At 43.4% G+C, this 20,618-nt stretch overlaps 2 protein-coding genes across 2 annotated transcripts in view; both read right to left on the bottom strand.

Annotated features, from left to right (window-relative positions):
* Positions 1 to 2,695: 2,695 nt before the first annotated feature.
* qsox2 (quiescin Q6 sulfhydryl oxidase 2) lies at positions 2,696 to 14,903 on the bottom strand. Its single transcript, XM_060055101.1, has 12 exons — positions 14,527 to 14,903; positions 13,396 to 13,496; positions 13,051 to 13,099; positions 12,128 to 12,233; positions 10,826 to 10,916; positions 10,450 to 10,595; positions 10,192 to 10,338; positions 9,862 to 9,991; positions 9,551 to 9,673; positions 7,272 to 7,422; positions 6,660 to 6,848; positions 2,696 to 4,529 (listed from the first exon to the last, which is right to left on the bottom strand). Exons 1-12 carry the CDS (start codon positions 14,765 to 14,767, stop codon positions 4,003 to 4,005), a joined length of 2,001 nt encoding a protein of 666 aa, XP_059911084.1. The 5' UTR covers positions 14,768 to 14,903; the 3' UTR covers positions 2,696 to 4,002.
* Positions 14,904 to 18,973: 4,070 nt separating this feature from the next.
* LOC132460081 (G-protein-signaling modulator 1-like) overlaps positions 18,974 to 20,618 on the bottom strand; it is a 4,310-nt gene continuing 2,665 nt past the window's right edge. Inside the window, exon 4 of the mRNA XM_060055102.1 lies at positions 18,974 to 19,201. Coding sequence (XP_059911085.1) covers positions 19,112 to 19,201 — 90 coding nt within the window. The 3' untranslated portion in view covers positions 18,974 to 19,111. The remainder of the gene's footprint in view (positions 19,202 to 20,618) is intronic.

Below are 20,618 nucleotides of genomic sequence, written 5' to 3' on the forward strand. Positions count from 1 at the left end.
AACAGGACCAGCTTAACTCCTCATTGTAATTTGGAGGATATTCTTATAGATGTTTCAATAGATGTATTGCAATGCCAATTCAGGAAATAATTTTGTATTTATTTGAAAAATACCTCAGTAAACTCGTTAGACCTGAAAGTAAACATTTTCACTTAAAGCTAGGGTAGGCAATTTCTTTTCGAAGGTTTTTTGTCATATTTGTTGAAAATCATGCTGACATCCAGACAGCAAAGAATAAAGCCTGATGACAGCACGATCACGTCAAAGAATGATGCTATCCAATCATTTCATTCAGCCCGAATGAAATGATTGGATAGCCAACCTGTCTGTCCACCTACCCGGCTACTTTCTCGCATTCTGCCAGTACCCTCACTGCGCATGACTGGAGTCTTCCACAGGGCCAGGCAGACCTATCGCTACAGCGAGAGAGATGTGTTGTCATGTGTTTTGGTGGAGTGGCTTTGGAGGGATGGCTGAAGGGGGAGCGGGACGTCTAACTTACACTAGCTGCTTTCTCCAAATGCCTACCCAAGCCTTAAGGAACAATACCAGTCTGGGAGATGAAACCCTGGCAGCCGTCTCTCCTGGATTCACTTAAACATCCATTATCAATATCATTTGGCAGAATTACTACCTTGAACTGATTCTGCCGAAAAGCATTAAGCATGTGCGTGCCTGCATAATATGTAAACAATACAGCCCTACAGTCTTTAGGAATCAACGTGTGTTGGTCAGTGTCGATTTTGTGGACAAAATATCAGTGAATCGCCAATACAAGATGTTATTTCTCAAAACAGAACTGTTATTCATTGTTGTCTGGTCCGCAGAGAGCTGGAGGGGAAAACAAAGTTGCAACATCATGCAGACCTGTCAATCTTCTGTCTGAATATGCCACAATATTTAGATCGCCTCACAAAAGAACAAATACTAAGTATGTGAACAAAGTGCAAGTGTTTCGGGCCCATGTGATCCATCCTCATTAGTATATACACGAATACTATGTCAGAACGATAACATAAAGATATGAAGACTCAAAATACAATACCTGAAATATTCATTGTTTACCTACCTTTGATGAAATGTTTGCTGCAGGGATGGGTGTTCTTTGAAGGTTCGCCCGTCTTTGACCTCCCCATGGTACGGCAAGTCTAACAGCACAAATCCCCACTCTGCTCCTCTCTGTGTTTCCTTTCTCAGATGGAGCAAAACCAAGTATTGTCTCCTCGTCGGTTAGTGCATCCGATTGAACAACACCTATCCGGCAATTTTTGGCTAAACAGACACGGTACAAAGAACTGGCAGGCTGCAGAAGAAAGCCTTGTTACTAAGGATGGAACGTCAAGTGAAAACCATGAATTTTTAAAATGCATGAATCTAATCGGTAAAAGGAACTAGATGATAAATGATATTGGTAACCTTTATATGAGTAAAGCCAGGAGAGAAGTCTACGATGGTTTGATCACCCAGTACGATATTTGTCCTGATTGATCCATTGTGCTGGCTAGTATTAAGGTGTGGATACCCATATATTGATCTGAATTAGGGCATTCATACCATAGTGTACTGAAACTATAGGTCTAGTTACCCCAGTATTGACCCAAGTTAGGGTGTAGGCAACCTTGTTATGACATAAATTGGGTTGTAGGCCCACATACTTAATGTTCAACAGGATTAGGGTCAAAGGTACTCTAGGGTTGGACAGGGTTAGGGTGTAAAAGTACCCTGGTGTTGAACAAGTTGAGAGGGAAGGTCATCTTAGACCTTGGGCCGAAAACCAGAAACTGCAAGGGGATGAGTTACATGTTGATTTCTGTTGAGTTAGAGATATTCTACTGAAGGAAACTCATTTAAGAGAGTGGAAGAAGCTTTCACAAGGTGATTTAAAAATGTTTAGTGGCTGGTCCATGAGGTGTTGATTGAAAACCTTATTTTTACTGCTTACAGCCAATTTGCTGCTTACAGATCCCTGTCTCCTGGAAGTTGATTTGTCAAAATAAATGTTTCCTAAGCAAGTGAAACGCCCTATCCCCCCAAGACTTGCGCACAACTGCCATCATACTTGAGATATTAACCAACATTTTTTAATTGAGGGGCTAGGGTTAGGGTGCGTGTACCGTTGAACAGGGTTAGGGTGAAGGTACCCTAGTGTTGGACAGGGTTAGTGTGCAGGCAACCTAGTATTAAAGGGTAGGTAACCTAGTGTTGGGGTGCAGGTACACTAGTGTTGGACAGGGTGCACCTAACCTTGAGTTCACCTGAATTAAGGCATTGGTTTCCCAGGGTGGATCTATCCTACAGATGAGCACAGTTGGGGTGTAGCTACACCAGTATTGGGGTGTCGACATTTTGTTTACTATAGTTATTGTGTAGGTGATTGAAATTATGTAGTTAACCTAGCGTTCAGTTGGGTGTAGAATCCTCATTATATTTGACCCTAAATGTTCCCTTTAACCACAACTGTAAACATGACAGGTCATTGAGGCTAGATTAATTAATTAAAAGGGTATATTATATAGAACTCTTTTCTGATGTTCCACTCATAAAAAAAAAATAACTTGACTAAATTCAGTATAATGCAGATTTCTTATATCAAATATTTTCCAATCCTATTTTGTCAATTGGTAACTGGTAACTTTCTGAACCTTTGGGGATGGGTTTCAAAGCATATTCTTTAATCCATAAAAATATAAAAACATGAGTTCACACATTTATTTAGATAACAAAACATTCATTTACAAATCTACACTCAACTGATTACAGAAGGAAAAACTAAGAAAACTTAAGATCATTAAGACGTTGTCATACAAATGCACTTTAGTTAATATTTAGCAGGTTTCTATGCTTACACTCAAAAATAAACTCCAGTTAATTTATAGAAAGGTATCATGGAGGCTCTTCAAACCTCAAACCGTCAAACAAACACATTTCAAGTTGATAACAAAAACAAAAAAAAACACGATCCTGAAATAGGTTGACTCTGTTCAAAAGGACTGACTCAGATATTTTTGGAAAATAAGACCATTTGCACAAATACCTGCTTCACCGAGGGTTTCTATGAAAACAACTACATGCTGGATTACTGTAAAGTAAATTTAAAAAGTCAGCAAAGCAGAGGTTGAATAATACTTGTTCAAGAGCTATAGAACTGACTGTGGTCCTGGTTAGATAGAAGATCTAAGGAGAACGACCATTTCATCTCATGATCGGTTGCTGGACTTGCCCGAAATGTAAAACGATACAAAAACTGAGACTTTTGTAAACTAAATGGCTCTGATCTGGTTCTATGCAATACAAAATACAGTCAGTTCTATAGAGCTATTCTGTAGTGTTTTTATCTTCTGTATATTTTCTGTTAGCTTCCCTTGAAAACAGCTATATTGAGGTTTACAAATCCTGTTTGACGTGATCCTATACAGAATGTAAGAATAAGAATTAGGAACATAATGGGATCAATCATCATTTGATTCAAGTTATATGAACCCTGCTGTGATACCTAACAAAAAGCTGCAATGCCGACAGAAAGAAGACTTTGCACTTTGTAGCCAGTTAGCGGTTGTGTTTTATCAATCTATGGCACATTGTGAGCTGGTCCCTGGTCAGCCTGCCAACTGAATACGGCTCATCTAAAAACAATAAGGCGTGTGAAGTGGATGGCAGTTTATTCTCCTCTCAAGAAAAAGTTCCACTTTAGTTCAACACAACCGAGACCCTTCGCCTCGGCCCACAGTCCAACGCACATAAAGCTCCGTCAACTAAATGGTGTTTCAAAAGTCTCCATGTGGATTCTCCCTGTTGTCGTGTCCACTGACCCCCGGAGATCTGTGACAACGTCTGCTTGGATGACGCGTGTGGTGCGGTGAAGTAAACCAAACGCAGTCCCGAGAGTTCTGTGGAGGGCGTCGATGCATTACTAAAGAAACCTCATCCTCCTGTCCCAAGAAATATATATACCAAAAACCATGTCCGATCTGGGTTTCAACCGACCCCAAAGTCCGGTCCGGGTTACACGTGGAGCCGGCCGTTCTTGAGCTTCCAGCGTCTCGAGCGGATCTTGAAGAAGAAGAAGAGCAGCATGAGCATCAGGCAGGAGCAGACGTACAGGACCAGACACAGGCTCATGTCAACGCTGGTGAAGCCCAGGATCCACCCTCCGGACCCGGAGTGGAGCCGGACCTGGGCCCCCTGGGCTCCCCCACCGCTCAGCACCACCGCCGTCGCCCTGGGGGTGGGCGGCTGCTGCTGCTGCTGCTGCTGCTGCTGCTGCTGCTGCAGGGCCTGGACTGCGCCCTGGGGTTTCTGGGGGGCCTGGGGGGCCTGGGGAGGCGCCAGAGGGGGGGTGGGCAGGTGGCGTCGAGGCTCGGGGAGGTAGCGAGGAGAGAGGTTGCCGGCTCCGTAGTGTTGTCTGAGGAAGGCCAGGACCTGCTCCTCGTTCCACGTGTGGACGCCCTCCTTCTCCTGGTGGCAGGCGGGGCAGAGGGCGGGGCTGGGCCAGGGCGATTTGGGGAACACCGGGTCGTCACTGAGGGAACCTGCAAGACACGCATGTTAAAGGGAACCCCATCATGACTTATGTTGGAAGGAAAGGGATGGAGTGGGATACACGTAGTGCTGTGGATGGATCCCGGTCCAAATCTGAACCAACATGCAAAAAGGTTTGAAATCATAGGTTAGAATGTATATATGAGCTCAAATCTATACTTAAAAACGACTACTTGCTCAAACAGGGTGTTTGGTTCTCGGTAAAGACATTACAACCAATAAAAAAAAAAAATGTTTTATCTCTGTCAGCTCAGTTTTTGTGATTACGTCACAAAGTCAGAGTGGATGACATTACACAGCCTTTTTATATTTAGTCCCACCACAAAAGATGACCTTTTGTTTTGTTTTTTACTCGGAAATATATTTCACACGTTACGCTGTTTCACATCTTTTAACAAATAAACCAATCCAGTCATAATCACCGCTTCAAACTGCCCAACCAACCACTTCAAATAATCAATCAAGGAACCAATCAAGGAAGAGATGCCCTGATGGGTAAGCAATGAGGCGAGGGTGGTCTAAATATAAATAGTATCATACAGAGGTAGGCGCGCAGTCGACCAAAACAGACGTTCCCACAGAGCATTTCACTCACTAATAGATATCGGATGGCTGTGGCCTTTCTAACAAATTCCGCCCAAATGTGAGCTCTTAGCTCTCACCTTTAATGAACTACAAGCAGTTATTTTAAAGAGTGGCCAAACATTAACAAGAAACCTGCGGGACAGAACAATGCAATAGGGATTGGCTGTGATCGATCTTAGTGGCTTCCTCCTGGAGCCAATCAGTAAAAGCATCTAATGCCGCTTTTCCACCGCACATGTAGCTCGACTCGACACGACTCGACACGACACGACTCGACACGGTAGCAGCACGGGTGCTTTTCCACCGCAAATAGTACCTCCTGGACGTGGGCGGGGTCGGCTGCGCGAAAGGGCAGTGACGTATTTGTGTACGCGACGCAAACAACACATACGCAACCCACACATGGACAGAACCCACATAACAACAATGGAGGACATCGATCGCATTACTATTATTAGCTGGCATGTTGAAGAAGTTGGAGAAGTGGAACATGTTGGCTGCGGCGCTGCTATGGATGTTACCAGCATGGTTGCCATGTCGCTCTCGTGACTTCGTCACACTCTCTGGCCAATCAGTCGCCGGCCGTCTGCCGACGTCACCTTTTAGCATCGGCTCAGCTCGCTTGGAACCTAGAGCGAGTAGGTACTAGAAAAAGCAGCCACTTCAGGTACCAGATACCATGGTACCGCGGTGGAAACGCAAAAAATGCGAGCTGAGTCGAGTCGTGTCGAGTCGTGTCGAGCTGGTACCATGCAGTGGAAAAGCGGCATAAGAAACCTGCCTTGTGCTTAGTGGAGAGGGTGATACAACCAGTGTGGGAGCTGCTGTATGAGTCTATAGTCGTTTTTACACTGACAAAAATGCCCGCCCTTTTCCCGGCATGGTCCGCGTGTTCACACTGGCCGCGGTAATATACCGGCCTGATTTTGCACCCCAATTTCCCCTCTCGAACCCTAGACATATTGGGGGTTTGACATTCATGTAGATGCGATTAGACGGCTTCATGGTAGCAGGGGTGGGACCACCAGGGTAGAGGTGTTGCTAGGTTTTCTCTACAACAGAGACAACGCAGCAATATCAACATGAGTAGTTCTAACTGGAGATAAAAAAGATGTGGTCAGCAAAATAAAAAAAATATGGTGGCGTTTTTGCCCTTGTAAATATTTAATCGCGTTTGCAGCAAGTCATTCTTGCATACAATTGGCTTGAATAAAAAAAACTAAAAAAACTTTGCAAACGATTCTGAAGTGGTCTACTCTCCTTGCGTAGTCCCGCCTACTCCAACGAACCAAGAAAGCCAGCTCCGTGACGAAGACGGAATATACCCCCTCGGTTTTACACAGGCAATACAGTGACATTTTAGGGTGTTTCAAGCCGCGACAATACCGGCTTGGCCGGTATTGTCGCGGCTTGAAACACCCTAAAATGTCAGTGTAGAAATGCCTTATGTTATGTTTTTGAGATTTTGTGTGTGTGCACGTGTGGGTCTGTGCGTGTGTGTGTGTGTGTGTGTGTGTGGTAGTTTGTGTGCGTACCGGCCAGTCTGCTGTTGACCTGGTTGTGTTTGGACCAGAGCCAGATCACGGCATCCTCCGTGGTCTTGACCTGGTCCAGGGACTGGGCGGCCATCTCCTCAAAGTGACGGCCACACTGCTCACAGCCGAAGAACGTCCCGATGTAGCCCCGCATGGCGTTCAGGACGGCCGCGGGATCACCCTCTAGAGCTGGGACACAGTACCACGCAATACGTGTTTCATAATTACAACAAACATATCCACTAAAAACAGCCTGAAGTGCCCAGAAAGCCTTCTTGTTGTTTTGTGTTGTGGCGGGAAAGGAATTCTCTGGTGAAGAGCTGGAGCCTTCAGATGGAGATCTCTGCAGGTGTGCTACTACTCATGCTATCACCCCTACAGCAGTAGAGGACAGAAAAATTATACAAGCATGATTTGTAGAAAACATACAGGAAGCCACCCCTTCCATCACAGATGCTTGATGTTTTCAAACCGGTGGTTTGTGTGACCACAATATCACCAATGCACAGTGTGTGTGTGTGTGTGTGTGTGTGTGTGTGTGTGTGTGTGTGTGTGTGTGTGTGTGTGTGTGTGTGTGTGTGTGTGTGCGCGTGCGCGTGTGCGTGTGTGTACCTGTACTGGCCAGCAGCTTTGGGCTAGCATCGTACTGCACCGTTAGCATGTGGAACAATGTCCACAGAGAGCAGGGGTAGCCTCGGAGCCCTGGCCTGCTGCCCTGGCAACCAACCCAGCGAACCTCCGCCCCCAGGGACAGACTGGAGATCTGGGGAGACAGTAGAGGAACGCTAGTTAAAAGAATATCCTCATTCAAACCTCAACGTGAGGCGTGACAGTAGGTGCCACACCAAGGGTCTTTGCTCAAAGGACAAACTCATACATAATGTTGGCTTCAAAAAGCCAGCCGATTTGTTTTTAATTCAGCAGTCACCACTTCAAAAGGGTTTCATTCTCATATCAGCAGCTAACTGCAAAACACAAAACGTAATTGGTATCCATTTCTGCCCAGTTTAAATTCAAAAGCAGAGTAAGCAGTAATTTCTGAGTTCCTGAGTTTCTGTAATGCTCATATTGACTGAGCCAATTGCATACTTCATTGCACAATTAAACGCAATGAGCAAGATCATTTTTCAAGTCAAGATTGTACAAGCGTCTTAGCCCTAGCCTTATCTACCTCCTATTCACAGCTGTAAATAATGTTATGTGGGCTAGTTTACAGCTGTAGATAATGTTATGTGGGCTAGTTTACAGCTGTAGATAATGTAATGTGGGCTTGTTTACAGCTGTAGATAATGTTATATGGGCTAGTTTACAGCTGTAGATAATGTTATATTGGCTAGTTTACAGCTGTAGATAATGTTATATGGGCTAGTTTACAGCTGTAGATAATGTTATGTGGGCTAGTTTACAGCTGTAGATAATGTTATATGGGCTAGTTTACAGCTGTAGATAATGTTATATGGGCTAGTTTACAGCTGTAGATAATGTTATATGGGGTCGTTTACAGCTGTAGATAATGTTATGTGGGGTCGTTTACAGCTGTAGATAATGTTATATGGGGTAGTTTACAGCTGTAGATAATGTTATATGGGGTCGTTTACAGCTGTAGATAATGTTATATGGGGTCGTTTACAGGGGATAATGTTACGCTACCAACCATGGTCAACAATCATACCAACAATAATTGTATAAGCATTTTGAAGGCATGTTGAAACTATATAACGTAACAATACACATTATAGGTGTATGGTATGTCCCCCCCATCAGATAGCTTAAGGGTTGAAAGTGTTTTTTATTTTATTTTATTAGAAAGATATTGGATATTCAACAGTTATTCACGCTCGTAATTAGGGCGATGTGATGTTTGGAACTGAAGACGGGTCCCTGCTATGAGTCCCTTGTGTCTAGCGGTGTTTTCCGGCCAAGGAATATGGTCAGACAGTAGCCCTCCTCTCTATAGAGCCTTCGTCAGGCCCATATTGCTACACAACAGGCCAATTACAGAGTACCTTTCACTAACCAAAAGCCTCATTTAAATAATTTTTTATTCAACCGGAGATGTCTGCTTTTTCTAAATGTTTCCAAAGGATTCAAATTGGTGTATAGAAGTGTGTCCCACTAGGGACTAACAGTTAAAAGCAGGTAAAGAATTATGTGGCCATTGGAGCTCTAGTGTGGGTGTACCACACCAAGACTGTATATAATACAGCTACAACTGACTTACCACAGACTGTATATAATACAGCTTCAACTGACTTACAGACTGTATATAATAAAGCCTCAACTGACTTACAGACTGTATATAACACAGCTTCAACTGACTTACAGACTGTATATAACACAGCTTCAACTGACTTACCACAGACTGTTTATAATACAGCTTCAACTGACTTACCACAGACTGTATATAACACAGCCTCAACTGACTTACAGACTGTATATAATAAAGCCTCAACTGACTTACAGACTGTATATAACACAGCTTCAACTGACTTACCACAGACTGTATAATACAGCATGAACTGACTTACCATTGGTGCATATTGGTGGAGACTATCACAGACAGTTCAACATCTCAATGAATAGAAAAACAAAAAAACTCTTAAATTCTCTTCAATTTTTGGTATTTCGGACATTAGAGTATTTATTCTCGTTGGAAAAACCAACACAACCCTTCCTTCTGCCACACATGGTCATGTTCAGAATCAGCATAGGGAAGGGGGGCAGTCCGTGTGTTGTCCAGAGAGAGCCATGTAGTCAACTACATAAACTACATGCCGTAAAATACCTCGCTATTGAAAATCATAAAAATAAAATAAATGACGTCTCTACTGGATGACTGTTTTTGCGTGTTTCCCCGGAAGTTAGAAGGTAAAGGGCTTGTCACTACTGACCCTCATCTTGTCGTCCACCAGGTCTAGGATGGCCTGGTATGGGATGCTCTCCAGTGGTAACCTCACCAGCCAATCCAGTAGGTTCTCCATCACCTTCTGCACAGAGGCCCTCCCTGGATACAGCTTCACACACACACACACACACACACACACACACACACACACACACACACACACACACACACACACACACACACACACACACACACACACACACACACACACACACACACACACACACACACACACATTAAACAACCCAGGCACAAATTGAACAAAAGTGTTTGACGCACACAAAGGATGGAGGGTACCTTAGCAATCACTGTCACAACGCTTTTGAATGTCTTGAGCTCCTCCCCTCCCAGAGTATTGTGGGTAGCCAGCTCAACTCTCAGCAGGTAGTGCAGGGCGGACTCCAAGTCAGCCATGTACACTTTGGAGCTGGAGAGACCAACAGACAGATGGATGGACAGACGGCAGACGGACAGGAAGACACGGATAGATTAAACAGAGAGAGAAGCATTTAAAGACAATGCATTTCCTGGACTAATAACAGCACAAATCTAACAAACACAGACTGGAGCGGGCCTGATTCTACCAGACTCTCTGGACAGTATGATGAGGATGTGCTCAAGTCTCACCTGTCAAACTCCCTCCAGGGATCAGTGCTGTGATGCTCAGACAGCGCCCCCATGTGGTTGGGGGCGCTGTGGTCCTCAGTCTGTCTGCGCTGAACTCCTTGCAACCCTCTCAGGAAGGACGTGAAGAAGAAACGCAGCTGCATATACCTAGATGAGCGAACAGGTATTGTATTGGGTCTACTGAAATAGCACTGGTGTGTGTGTGTGTGTGTGTGTGTGTGTGTGTGTGTGTGTGTGTGTGTGTGTGTGTGTGCTCACAAGTGCAGGTGGGTGTGTGTTCCATTGGGATGTAGCAAGTAGGCTGATGGGAAGGCTGTGATCTTCAGTTTATCCACTAGGGGGGTGTCTGTAGACAAAGCTCTTCTCACTACAATCCCAGTGTACTTCGACAGGTCCAGTATTACCTGCGGATAAATAGAAGGGTAAAGAGTACTGTACATACGGACAGGATGACAAGTGTTGTAGCTTTTCCTTTTGATGACCCATCAAGTGTGTTGACGGTGAGTGTGTTTTGCTATGGATTTCTTTTCATCCGTGGGTAATATTTATAATGTGTATGTGTTTTCAGATTTGCAAGCTACATTCATAATCAAGTATCAAGTATCACATGTGCATGTGGGAGTGGATGTGTTACCTCTCGTCCTACGTACGAAGTTGGATGCTCAATGATAATGGCAGTGTAGTGGGCTGACTTTTGACCCAAGAGAGGAAGCAGGTCGCCCAGACTACAGACAGAAGCACAGACAGACAAGAAAAAGATAAAGTCTCATCCCGCTTACACCATGGCCACTTGAGAATCATTCAAATATAAGGGTCATTATTGTTGCAGAGTCCATCTTAAAATGTAAAGTTTAGCTTGTACCATTGTTGTGTTCCTGGAAACAGAAATGATCAGACCGGAGAAATATAGGCCTCTGACTAATGCCCGGAACCGACATGAGATTTCAATGGAACGTAGACGTAACCCTATTAGTACATCCAGTAAATAGAGGAGATCTTAATAACAACCTGTCTCACAAGCATATTAACGTAGTCCTGCCATGTTCCATCAGCCAGGTTGTTACACAACGTGGGATTTACCAAACTGAATAACATAACACACACACACACACACACACACACACACACACACACACACACACACACACACACACACACACACACACACACACACACACACACACACACACACACACACACACACACACTTGCTGAAACAAAATTGTTACCTAATTTAATGTTCATCAACTGATTCTCGAAGCATTACCATGTCACTGTACCATTAGACACGCGGTGGCCAATGCCAGAGTTGTAACATAATTTCCGGGACGAAGATTTTGAAGGGGTGCTCTTTATTGTTGCAATCTTGTTAACTGCTAGTATTTTACAAGTAAAGGGGTTATTTAAGCTCATGGCATGGTGTGCGGTGTTGATGTATTTTTAGTGGACTGATGTGGTGGTTTTGTTTTGGGTGTTTGTTTAGATGTCTTGTTGGTGGCGTGTTGCAGTGTCTGCAGTACAGCCGTTATTGTTTAATTAATGGTGTATCGTTGTTTATAAACGTCTGTTTCACTGATTTGAATTTGAATACTCATAACGGCCAACCGAAGTGACGCAGCCAAATAAGTAAGAAAATAAAGAATTAAGAAACTAACTGTGATCAAACTTTGTTTGATTTCCAAGAGGAAAACAGCACAACATGCCGCAACATTACCATTTATTTATAACTGTGCTTTGTTCTAGAATAAGCTTTTCTTCTTTGAAATATAACACATCAGGTAAAAACATGCAAGCTTTACCCAATTTCTATTTGTCTCCAAGATACCGCCTATGTGAGACTGAGGGCTGCTGGCATCGCAGCGTGTTGCGTATCGTGCACTTCTCTTGGGATACTCCAGAGGGTTTGTGTCGTGGTGCTGGTGTGAGCGGGTCTTACTTGAAGGGTTCCAACGGTGGACAGTGGTCGGGCTTCCCAAGCCTGGTGTGGTTCTGGAGGAAATTGATCATCAACTCTCTCAATGTCTGCACCCCTCTATCAGCACCTAGACGAAGCAGACGAATAGGACAGACCGGCCGATGGCCAGACGAACATGCAAAGCTTAGTTTGGTTAAAGGACAATTCCGGTATTTTGAACATTGAGCCCTCTTTCTGGTTTGTCTAGGATGAAATAGAGTGGTTAACACCGAAATGTTGAATATTGGTCCTGTCTCGGGTATTTGGCTAATTTCGAATCGCCCCTGGCGATTTCACAATGGCTGGCTATGGGCATTCACAAACCTGTCCTTAAAACAACCCTAAACGTTAGTTTTCAGAAAATGTAAACTCATCGAGTGGTTAGTGGTGTTCGCTGATGTTCCTAATCAAGTATCGTAGCGAAATACAGTTTCTGTCGTGTTTTATTTGGCATTTTGTCTTGTCGCTCGGTTCTAGCCCTAGTGTTGATACAGAGAACCGAGCGAAAAGACTACAACCGGCCACCCTTTCCGTTTCTGGTTCGGTTTCAATGGATTTACAAAATGCCAAATAAAACACAACATAAACTGTATTTCGCTACGATACTTGATTAGGAACATCAACGAACACCACTAACCACTCGATGAATTTCACATTTCTGAAAACGAACGATTAGGGGTGTTTTAAGGACAGGTTTGTGGATGCCCATAGCCACTAGCCAATAACATGGAGGACAAACATTGCGCCGGGCAAACTCTATACTCGATTTTCAATGAAAAAAGTATCTGCATATCTGCTTATTTGATGGGTTTACATGTCAAAACAAAGACCCTGGGCTCAATTTTCACCGGAATTACACTTTAACAATGATTTCTTGAGTAGTTAGATGAGGAAGGAAATTTCACCTCTATACGTCTTTCCCAAGTCAGCAGGGGATGCATGTGCTCCAAAGTACTGCAGAGAAGGTTCAGACATAGTCGGTTATTTAACAACAACCAACACTCACATCCAAGCAGCATAACTCCATGCTATACATGACGGTAGAAGAGGACATTTATAACACACACTCTGATGCTAGGGTATCAATACATGCTAAATATAAATGGATGGAGCATTGTCTTTTATATAGAGCATCCTTCGAGAGTCGTACACATTCCCTATTTTTACATACTCTGAAAGTAGGGTAGATGTGAACACTATACATATTTAGAAGGCGTTACAGAAAGGTGAAGTAAACTACAATTACTTACTCTGAAGGTAGGGTAGAAGCTTACTCCATATTCCTTGCAGATGTCAAAGTTGTCATCCTGGGCGCAGTCCACCACAGCAATATGAATAATGGTGTCCCAGTCTGTTGGGAAAAGTGTTAAACCTGGTAATGGTGCGCCAAATGCTCCTGGGATCAGGATAAGATACACTATATTATATTGTGCACTATTGGTTTCCCTTCCATGTTGCTATTGGACAGTATTGATTAATAGTCCTCTTGCATTACTGTGGAAATGGGAGTCAGTCCGTGATTGTAAAACCACTCCAACCCACACAAACTATATTGTTTCCTGCACAGTACAGGTTCTGTAACACAGCTGTTGTACTGACAACCAGCTCCCTTAAATTATTTGTGTCCACATTTACCTCCAGGTGTGCTTATTGGGGACTGTCTCAGTGATAAAAAAAGCTCTTCAACAGGTTCGCTCAACAGGTCAAGAAACTGACACTGCACAGCAGAATACTGATATTGTGTAACGTTACATTAAATTGCAACATATCCTGCACACAATAGAACGACATTCACTTTATTCTGAAATAACACAAATACAATAAAGAAAAACTATCTGAGAGGGCCAGTCTACCAGCTGTTCAAGATTAATTAAAAATGTCAAAATAATGCCTCTTATTGTCTATATAACTACATTATGTCTCTGGTGAACCCAAGAAGTTAGCTCTTCTCCAAAGCACACCAGCTACGGACATCTGATATGGATCTAAGTCTGTAACAGGTGATGGTGCTGACTAACTAACTGATAACTTACATATTGATGATAAGCTACGTGTAATCGTTACAGCCCTGGGGAATGTTAATGATGCCTCTTATTGTCTAAATAACTACATTATCTATCTGGTGAACAGGAGAAGCTAGCTCATCTCCAAAGCACGCCAGCTACGGTCATCTGATGTGGTCTAAGTCTGATCTAAGTCTAAGATGAAAGAATAAGTCGTTGTAAATATAACGTGTAAAGATAATGTGGATGCTAGCTGATTACACGCATAACATTAGCTCCCATGGAAAACGTGTGTGTGTGTGTTTTAAGAGCTTACATCTAGCTTCTCAATGGGGTTAAAGAAGGCTTGTTTTGACGGAACACAATAACACAACCCACCTTGGACGTCGTGGGCTAACGCCTTCCACGTAGAGGAGAACTGGATGCAGTGTCCACACCAGGAGGAGTAGAACTGGACCAGCCAGGCCGAGGAGGAGTTGCTGCTCACGGACCGCTTCAGGCTGCCGCTGCCCAGGAGGACCAGCGGGTCATCCTCGGTGTAGAGGCGAGCGGTCCCCGCCGCCGCACCGCACGTTAGGAAGCACAGGACCACCACGCCGAGCCGAAAACCCCCTGCCATTCGTATCGTTGAACGGCGAATTTTACGGAGGACAATGTGTGTTCGGCTTGAATATCATTAATAGCGGTGCGACTACATGGGAACAGCTGTTGCTACGTGGTGTGACGCGTGGATGACGTCTATAAGGTGCGTAAAAGCAAACGCATTCTCTGCGCAAATTAGCGCAGTGAAATAACAACAAGGAAGTGCGTTCACCCCCCCCCCCCCCCCCCCCCCACACCATGGGACCGATGAGATCGAAAAATATGAATGGGTTTCAATGGAGAGAAAGTAATTATTTTCTGGTCCCAGTCTTTATATGCCCCGGATTACACATATGTTGTTTGTGGATTTAAATGATAATTTTTCATGCAAAGACAACTTAACATTTTCGTGAAGAAGTTGATAATGTTAGGTTTTTTCCAAGGGAAGGATAAAAGCATCGAAAGAGGTGAAAATCATTATAAATTAGGGCATGTGGAGAGTTTCAGTTATGCCGATTGGGATATCGTCGCTCTTGTCCACGCCAGTCGCAGGGAGCGTGACGGCACATAGTTGCACAATAAACGGTCAAACACTTGCCATGAAAAACTATCATTTAAATCCACAAACAACATATGTGTAATCCGGGGCATATAAAGACTGGGACCAGAAGATAATTAATTTTTCTCCATTGAAACCCATACATATTTTTCGATCTCGTGACTTCGCCACGGCATTCATTCATGCAAGTTGTCATTCAAAAAATTGTTAATGTATTCTGTCCACGAGTTTGTTAATAGGTCACCGTGACTAAAATATTAATTATTTAATAATTAATCCTCTTGCAGATATTGGAAAATTGGTCTAGCAATATCAATCTAGATAATTGCTTAATTTTGCAACTTGGAATATTCACTTGCAATTTGCAAATCTCTTAAGAACTCCCTATGTAGCTGCTATATTGCCTACTAGCAAAATCAATTCTTTCAAAGTTACAAAAATGTATACACAAAAATTCATAACATATCTTATTTGATGTCAACCTTTAGTGTATTTTGTCACTTTTTAAATTACATTTGTTATTTATAACAGATAATTCACATTTATTGACCATAGAATTAAAGAAAATGACAATGACTTCTCCAACAACATCATGTTTCAAGTGAAATTGTGAAGATAAATCTACAATGTTCCAATCATCAAACAGTAGGCCTAATGTGTCGTTTTGCGTTAACAAGCTCCCCAAATCAGGTTAAGTCATGTTTCAAGTCGATGTCTCTTCACAGGCCGCCATTAGACCAACATGTCATTCAGTGGAAGAGGCAGTCAACAGGGAGCAGTCCATGGCTGTAGGCTTTATGGTGTGTGTGCACCTGCCAGGAAAAGAGAGGCTGCCTGAAGGAAGGAAGCCTAATGGATAAACTCAGGCAATTCAAGAAGTCTCTCTACGGCAATAACCACCCGCCACTTGTAAAGTCGGCTGTGCATTGTTTATCAGAAATATGCATGGAGTTTAAGTTTATGGAAACCGAAAATAATGAGCCTGTTACCTTGACATGCATTATTTAGCTTATTTAAATTAAGCTGTTTTAAAGTAAACGTATGCACCATACTAAATCAAATAAGAATTATGTTATTTAAAAAGAGAGCAGTACAGCACTTGTCCTTTCCTGCTTATCTTGGGGGGACAAGTTGGGGGGGGGGGCTCATCTCTCATGTTGTTCTTCTCTCACTGGATCCAGGCAGGTCTGTGGGTCTCCAAGAAGGTCTGAGGGTCTTAAGAAAGGTCTGAGGGTCTCGAGGAAGATCTGAGGGTCTCCAGGCAGGCATGAGGGTCTCAAGGCAGGTCTGAGGATCTCCACGAAGGTCTGAAGTTCTTCAGAAAGGTCTGAGGAACTTCAGAAAGGTCTGAGGGTCTGAAGGGGCGGAGTCTCTAACACCACCAGCCATTTTCATTGTTCTTTTAACAACAAGCATATTCAATGAGCACCACCATATTCAGCAGCTGAGTGCAATGGACACTTTGTTGAAGGCCTAAGGTACATGCCTGTGTGTTAGGTTGCTGTACGGCTAATTCAAGCATGTATGATAGAAATATTTAAATCCAAACCAAAAGTAAAATTTTCCCAATGAGAAGCCTCAGGTAGAAAAGACATGGAGACATGCATTATTAGAGTGTATAGCAGGCATTGGTGACATGAAGCATTTGATACTCCTGGGTATATAGCTTGAATAGCTTTGAAACCTTTTAGTTTGAGCTGTGTCACATGTGTCACCCCTTAGGCCAGTAGCAGTAGAGGGATGAACTATACTCATTATTTTCATACAGTATAATTAATAACATATATTGCCCCAATACACACTGAGGCCCCGTCCACACGAAGCCGATTTCATGGCGAAACCGCAAAGGTCTTGTACGGTTCGGCCTTCCGTCCACACGAAGCCGGCGAATCCGCTGACCGAAACCGCAAACTTCTGAAACCACCCTCGGAGGTGGTTTCAAATCTATCCGGTTTCGTTTTGGTTTCGTGTGGACGCCTGAAACCGACTGAAACCGCAAACCATGACGTCATCGCCCCACCCCTCGACCTCCTAGCCAATGGCTCTTAAGCCCGCGGAGTCTCAGAAATCACAACAAAAAAGATGATGGCGGACTGCAAGCTTGTAATCGTTCTGCAGCATATCATGTCCCTTGTTGGGTTGCTAAGCCATTATTTATTGAGAATCTAGTTCGCCATCGTAGAAGAGCTGTTTGTTTGTGTTGTTAGTGGTTCGGGGGGCAGCCTTTATGCGCATGCTCGCCTCTTCTTCTTCTGGATTTGTGTACCAGAAGCAGCGCCCCTTATGGGCCTGGAATGTTTACTACAGCGTTTCTACAGATCTATCCGGTTTCGCTTGGCTTCGTCTTTACGGAGATACTTCGAAACCGGATAGATCGAAAGTGCGGCCACACCAGACGCGTATTTCGCGTACTTCGCGTATGAAATCGCCATTTTTTCCATAGGGAACCATTGGTTTACGCGCGTATTACGCGTAATATGCGTATAAGCAACATTGTACGCACGTATTGCGCGTATGAGGCGCGTATATGTACGCGCTATACGCGCGTAAAGTGCGTATATCGCGTACATTTCAAGAGTTCAAAAAATTGAACTTTTTACACTCATACGCATGACGATTAGCCGTATTGCCCAATCAACGTTGAGCTTGACCCGACGTCACTGGCAGAGAGTAGTGAGCTTGGACAGAAGCATACGGCCGACATCTTTCTTTATTCTGTGTGGAAATAGTAACATAGTTACGCCATTAAATACTTTTATGGAAACATTTCTAGCGAGAAATGTGCATTTTACTTTCATAATGTTCGCTCGGTGAATGTGAAGGATGTTTGGTTTGATAGTTATGACGAAGAGGGAACGCTCCGTTCACTTGCATGGACAGAGTCTCTGGTTACTAAGCAACCTCAACGTCTTGGCGGACTATTTCTCTGCTGATCAACACTACAGACAATACACGAACAGAAATTGAGGTGGATCAAAATATCATCGTCGCCGTGTGCGGCCGTCCTGTCCTGTACGACACCACGATGGTGTCGTACAGGGACAGGAACAAAACAGAGAGGGCGTGGGTCGACGTGGCAGAGGATATTGGCGTTCCTGGTAAGATCAGTGAATAATGTGTGTGTGTATTTTGCTTGGCTTCAGCTATCGGTTGTGTTCTACTATGAAAAAAGTTAGCGCCGGTTAGCGGTAGCACCAGTTAGCAGTAATATTAAGTGATACTACTACAACAGACTGTCCCGCTTGTCAGGTTACACAACTTAATATGTATATATGTTCTTGTCAGTGGACAGGAGGTGGAAGTCACTCAGGGACAGGTATAGCGCGTATTGCGCGTATTGCGCGTATGCGACCATTTTTGACACAAAATGGTCAAGCAACATTATACGCGCGTATCTCGCGTAAAAAGTACGCGAGATACGCATCTGGTGTGGCCGCACCTTAACGGTTTTGCCCGTTTCGGCTTCGTGTGGACGGGGCCTGAGTGAACCTTTATGTTTGTGATTATGTAACAGAGCAAAACAATAGCTTTACTGTAGCAGACTGCATTTATTCTAAGGTCAAGATAGCCAAAGCAACTTGGCTGCTGGCAAGATTGGAACCATATGTTTTTTACTACATTAACCACCACAACTAAATTGAATGAAGTTCGACAAAATATCACTGTCATAAAGGATTACCTTAGTTTTGGATGATGGTGTGTGTGTGTGTGTGTGTGTGTGTGTGTGTGTGTGTGTGTGTGTGTGTGTGTGTGTGTGTGTGTGTTTGTGCTTGTGTGTTTGCATATGTGTGTGTGTGTGTTTGTGTGTGTGTGTTTGTGTCTCTAGCCCTCTTCCTCTTTTCTGTCAGAAACCGGGTTAGGACCTTCATCCGTATCTGGCATCCAACATCTTTGGTCCTCCATCCTCCTAGACTACACACACAAACACACACACACACACACACACACACACACACACACACACACACACACACACACACACACACACACACACACACACACACACACACACACACACACACAAAGAACAGAAGAAAATAACTGTTATGTTGGGTGTATCTATTATGCGAGCAAACATATCGAAATATACAAATAAACATTTGAATGAATAACATCTAGAATAACATTTTTTTTATTTTGGTTTCTAGGCTGTTTGACTGCATCTCCCATGTGTGATGAATGGACCCCATTTGCAACTTTACCACGATCTAATTCAGTCTATGTAATATAATCTAGTATTGTCCACCCCACCTGGTCTACTTATCCCCCTGTTTCTTTAAAATTTTCAAACCGAGTGAAACCCATGACAGAAACAACACTGCTGCCAAGATAACAGGTCTCCCCATTCCCAACCTCTCAGAGCTCAACTGTAAGGCCGACGCATACATTGCCTCATCGTACTGCCCTATCGGCCAAGGTACGGGATCCTGAAGCCCCAAAAGGCCAGTTTTGGCCCAAACCTGGGCCCCGTAGCCATAGCAACCCTAAACACGGGGACTTGCAAAGGGAACTAGTGCACATGGTCTTTTGTTCTTATGGTGTTTCGGGATGTCACTATTTTGCGCTGCTGTGTTATGCTTTATGTATTGTTACTGTCCAGGTGTTGTGTGATGATATGTCTGTTGTAAGTTGTCCTTGTGAGCTACATTTTTTGTCTGTTTGTGTGTGTGTGATGATGTGTGGGAAGTGCATTGCTGGTTTCTCTCTGATGTAAAGTTTTGTGGAAAATAATTCCCCCCTGAGGACAATACAACTGAATAAAAAACGAACAAACTGACTAACTAACCAGCTAAATAATTATTAAACATCTCTTTTCATGTCATTAAACGGCACAAATTGTTTGATTTTACGCTTGATGAATTGCATGGTTTAGATGGCAGCAAAATCACAGCGATTCAAGACGAGCAGACAATTCTTTCTAGGTAGGGCCCAGTCCTGCTTGACCCTTACTGCTTTGGCATCCTTAGACCTACATAAATAAGATTATATATACAAAACTTGTACGCCGAAAATTTATGTAAATGTCAAATGTAAGACAGTCAGCTTTCAATCAGTAATTGTTAGTGATGTGACGTGTGATTTGCTGACTGCAAATTTAGTGGTCGGAGTATTTGGCACATAGGCATATCGACAAACGTGGAGCAGGTGTAGGTAAACAATAAATGATCAACCCATTCTCACGGAGATATATGTTGAGACTGTCACGTCACGTCATTTTATCTATTCATTCGTGATCTGGGAAACGTAATTTGAATTTTTTCGTGCGAAAAGCACAAATTTCAAACTCATTCTAAAAAGAAGAGGTAAAGCAGCTACATTTTTTTCCGTC

Source organism: Gadus macrocephalus, chromosome 6 (genome assembly GCF_031168955.1).
Source record: "Gadus macrocephalus chromosome 6, ASM3116895v1".
In the NCBI taxonomy this organism is placed as follows: domain Eukaryota; kingdom Metazoa; phylum Chordata; class Actinopteri; order Gadiformes; family Gadidae; genus Gadus; species Gadus macrocephalus.

What these genes read in the sequence shown, in the direction of transcription:
- qsox2 (XM_060055101.1), bottom strand. Translation starts at nt 14,767, where the DNA reads ATGGCAGGGGGTTTTCGGCTCGGCGTGGTGGTCCTGTGCTTCCTAACG. An exon ending in CTTCGTACGTAGGACGAGAG is followed by an intron (nt 10,596 to 10,825) that starts GTAACACATCCA and finishes ATTTATCCGCAG; the next exon opens with GTAATACTGGACCTGTCGAA. An exon ending in TTGTGACAGTGATTGCTAAG is followed by an intron (nt 9,674 to 9,861) that starts GTACCCTCCATC and finishes GTGTGTGTGAAG; the next exon opens with CTGTATCCAGGGAGGGCCTC.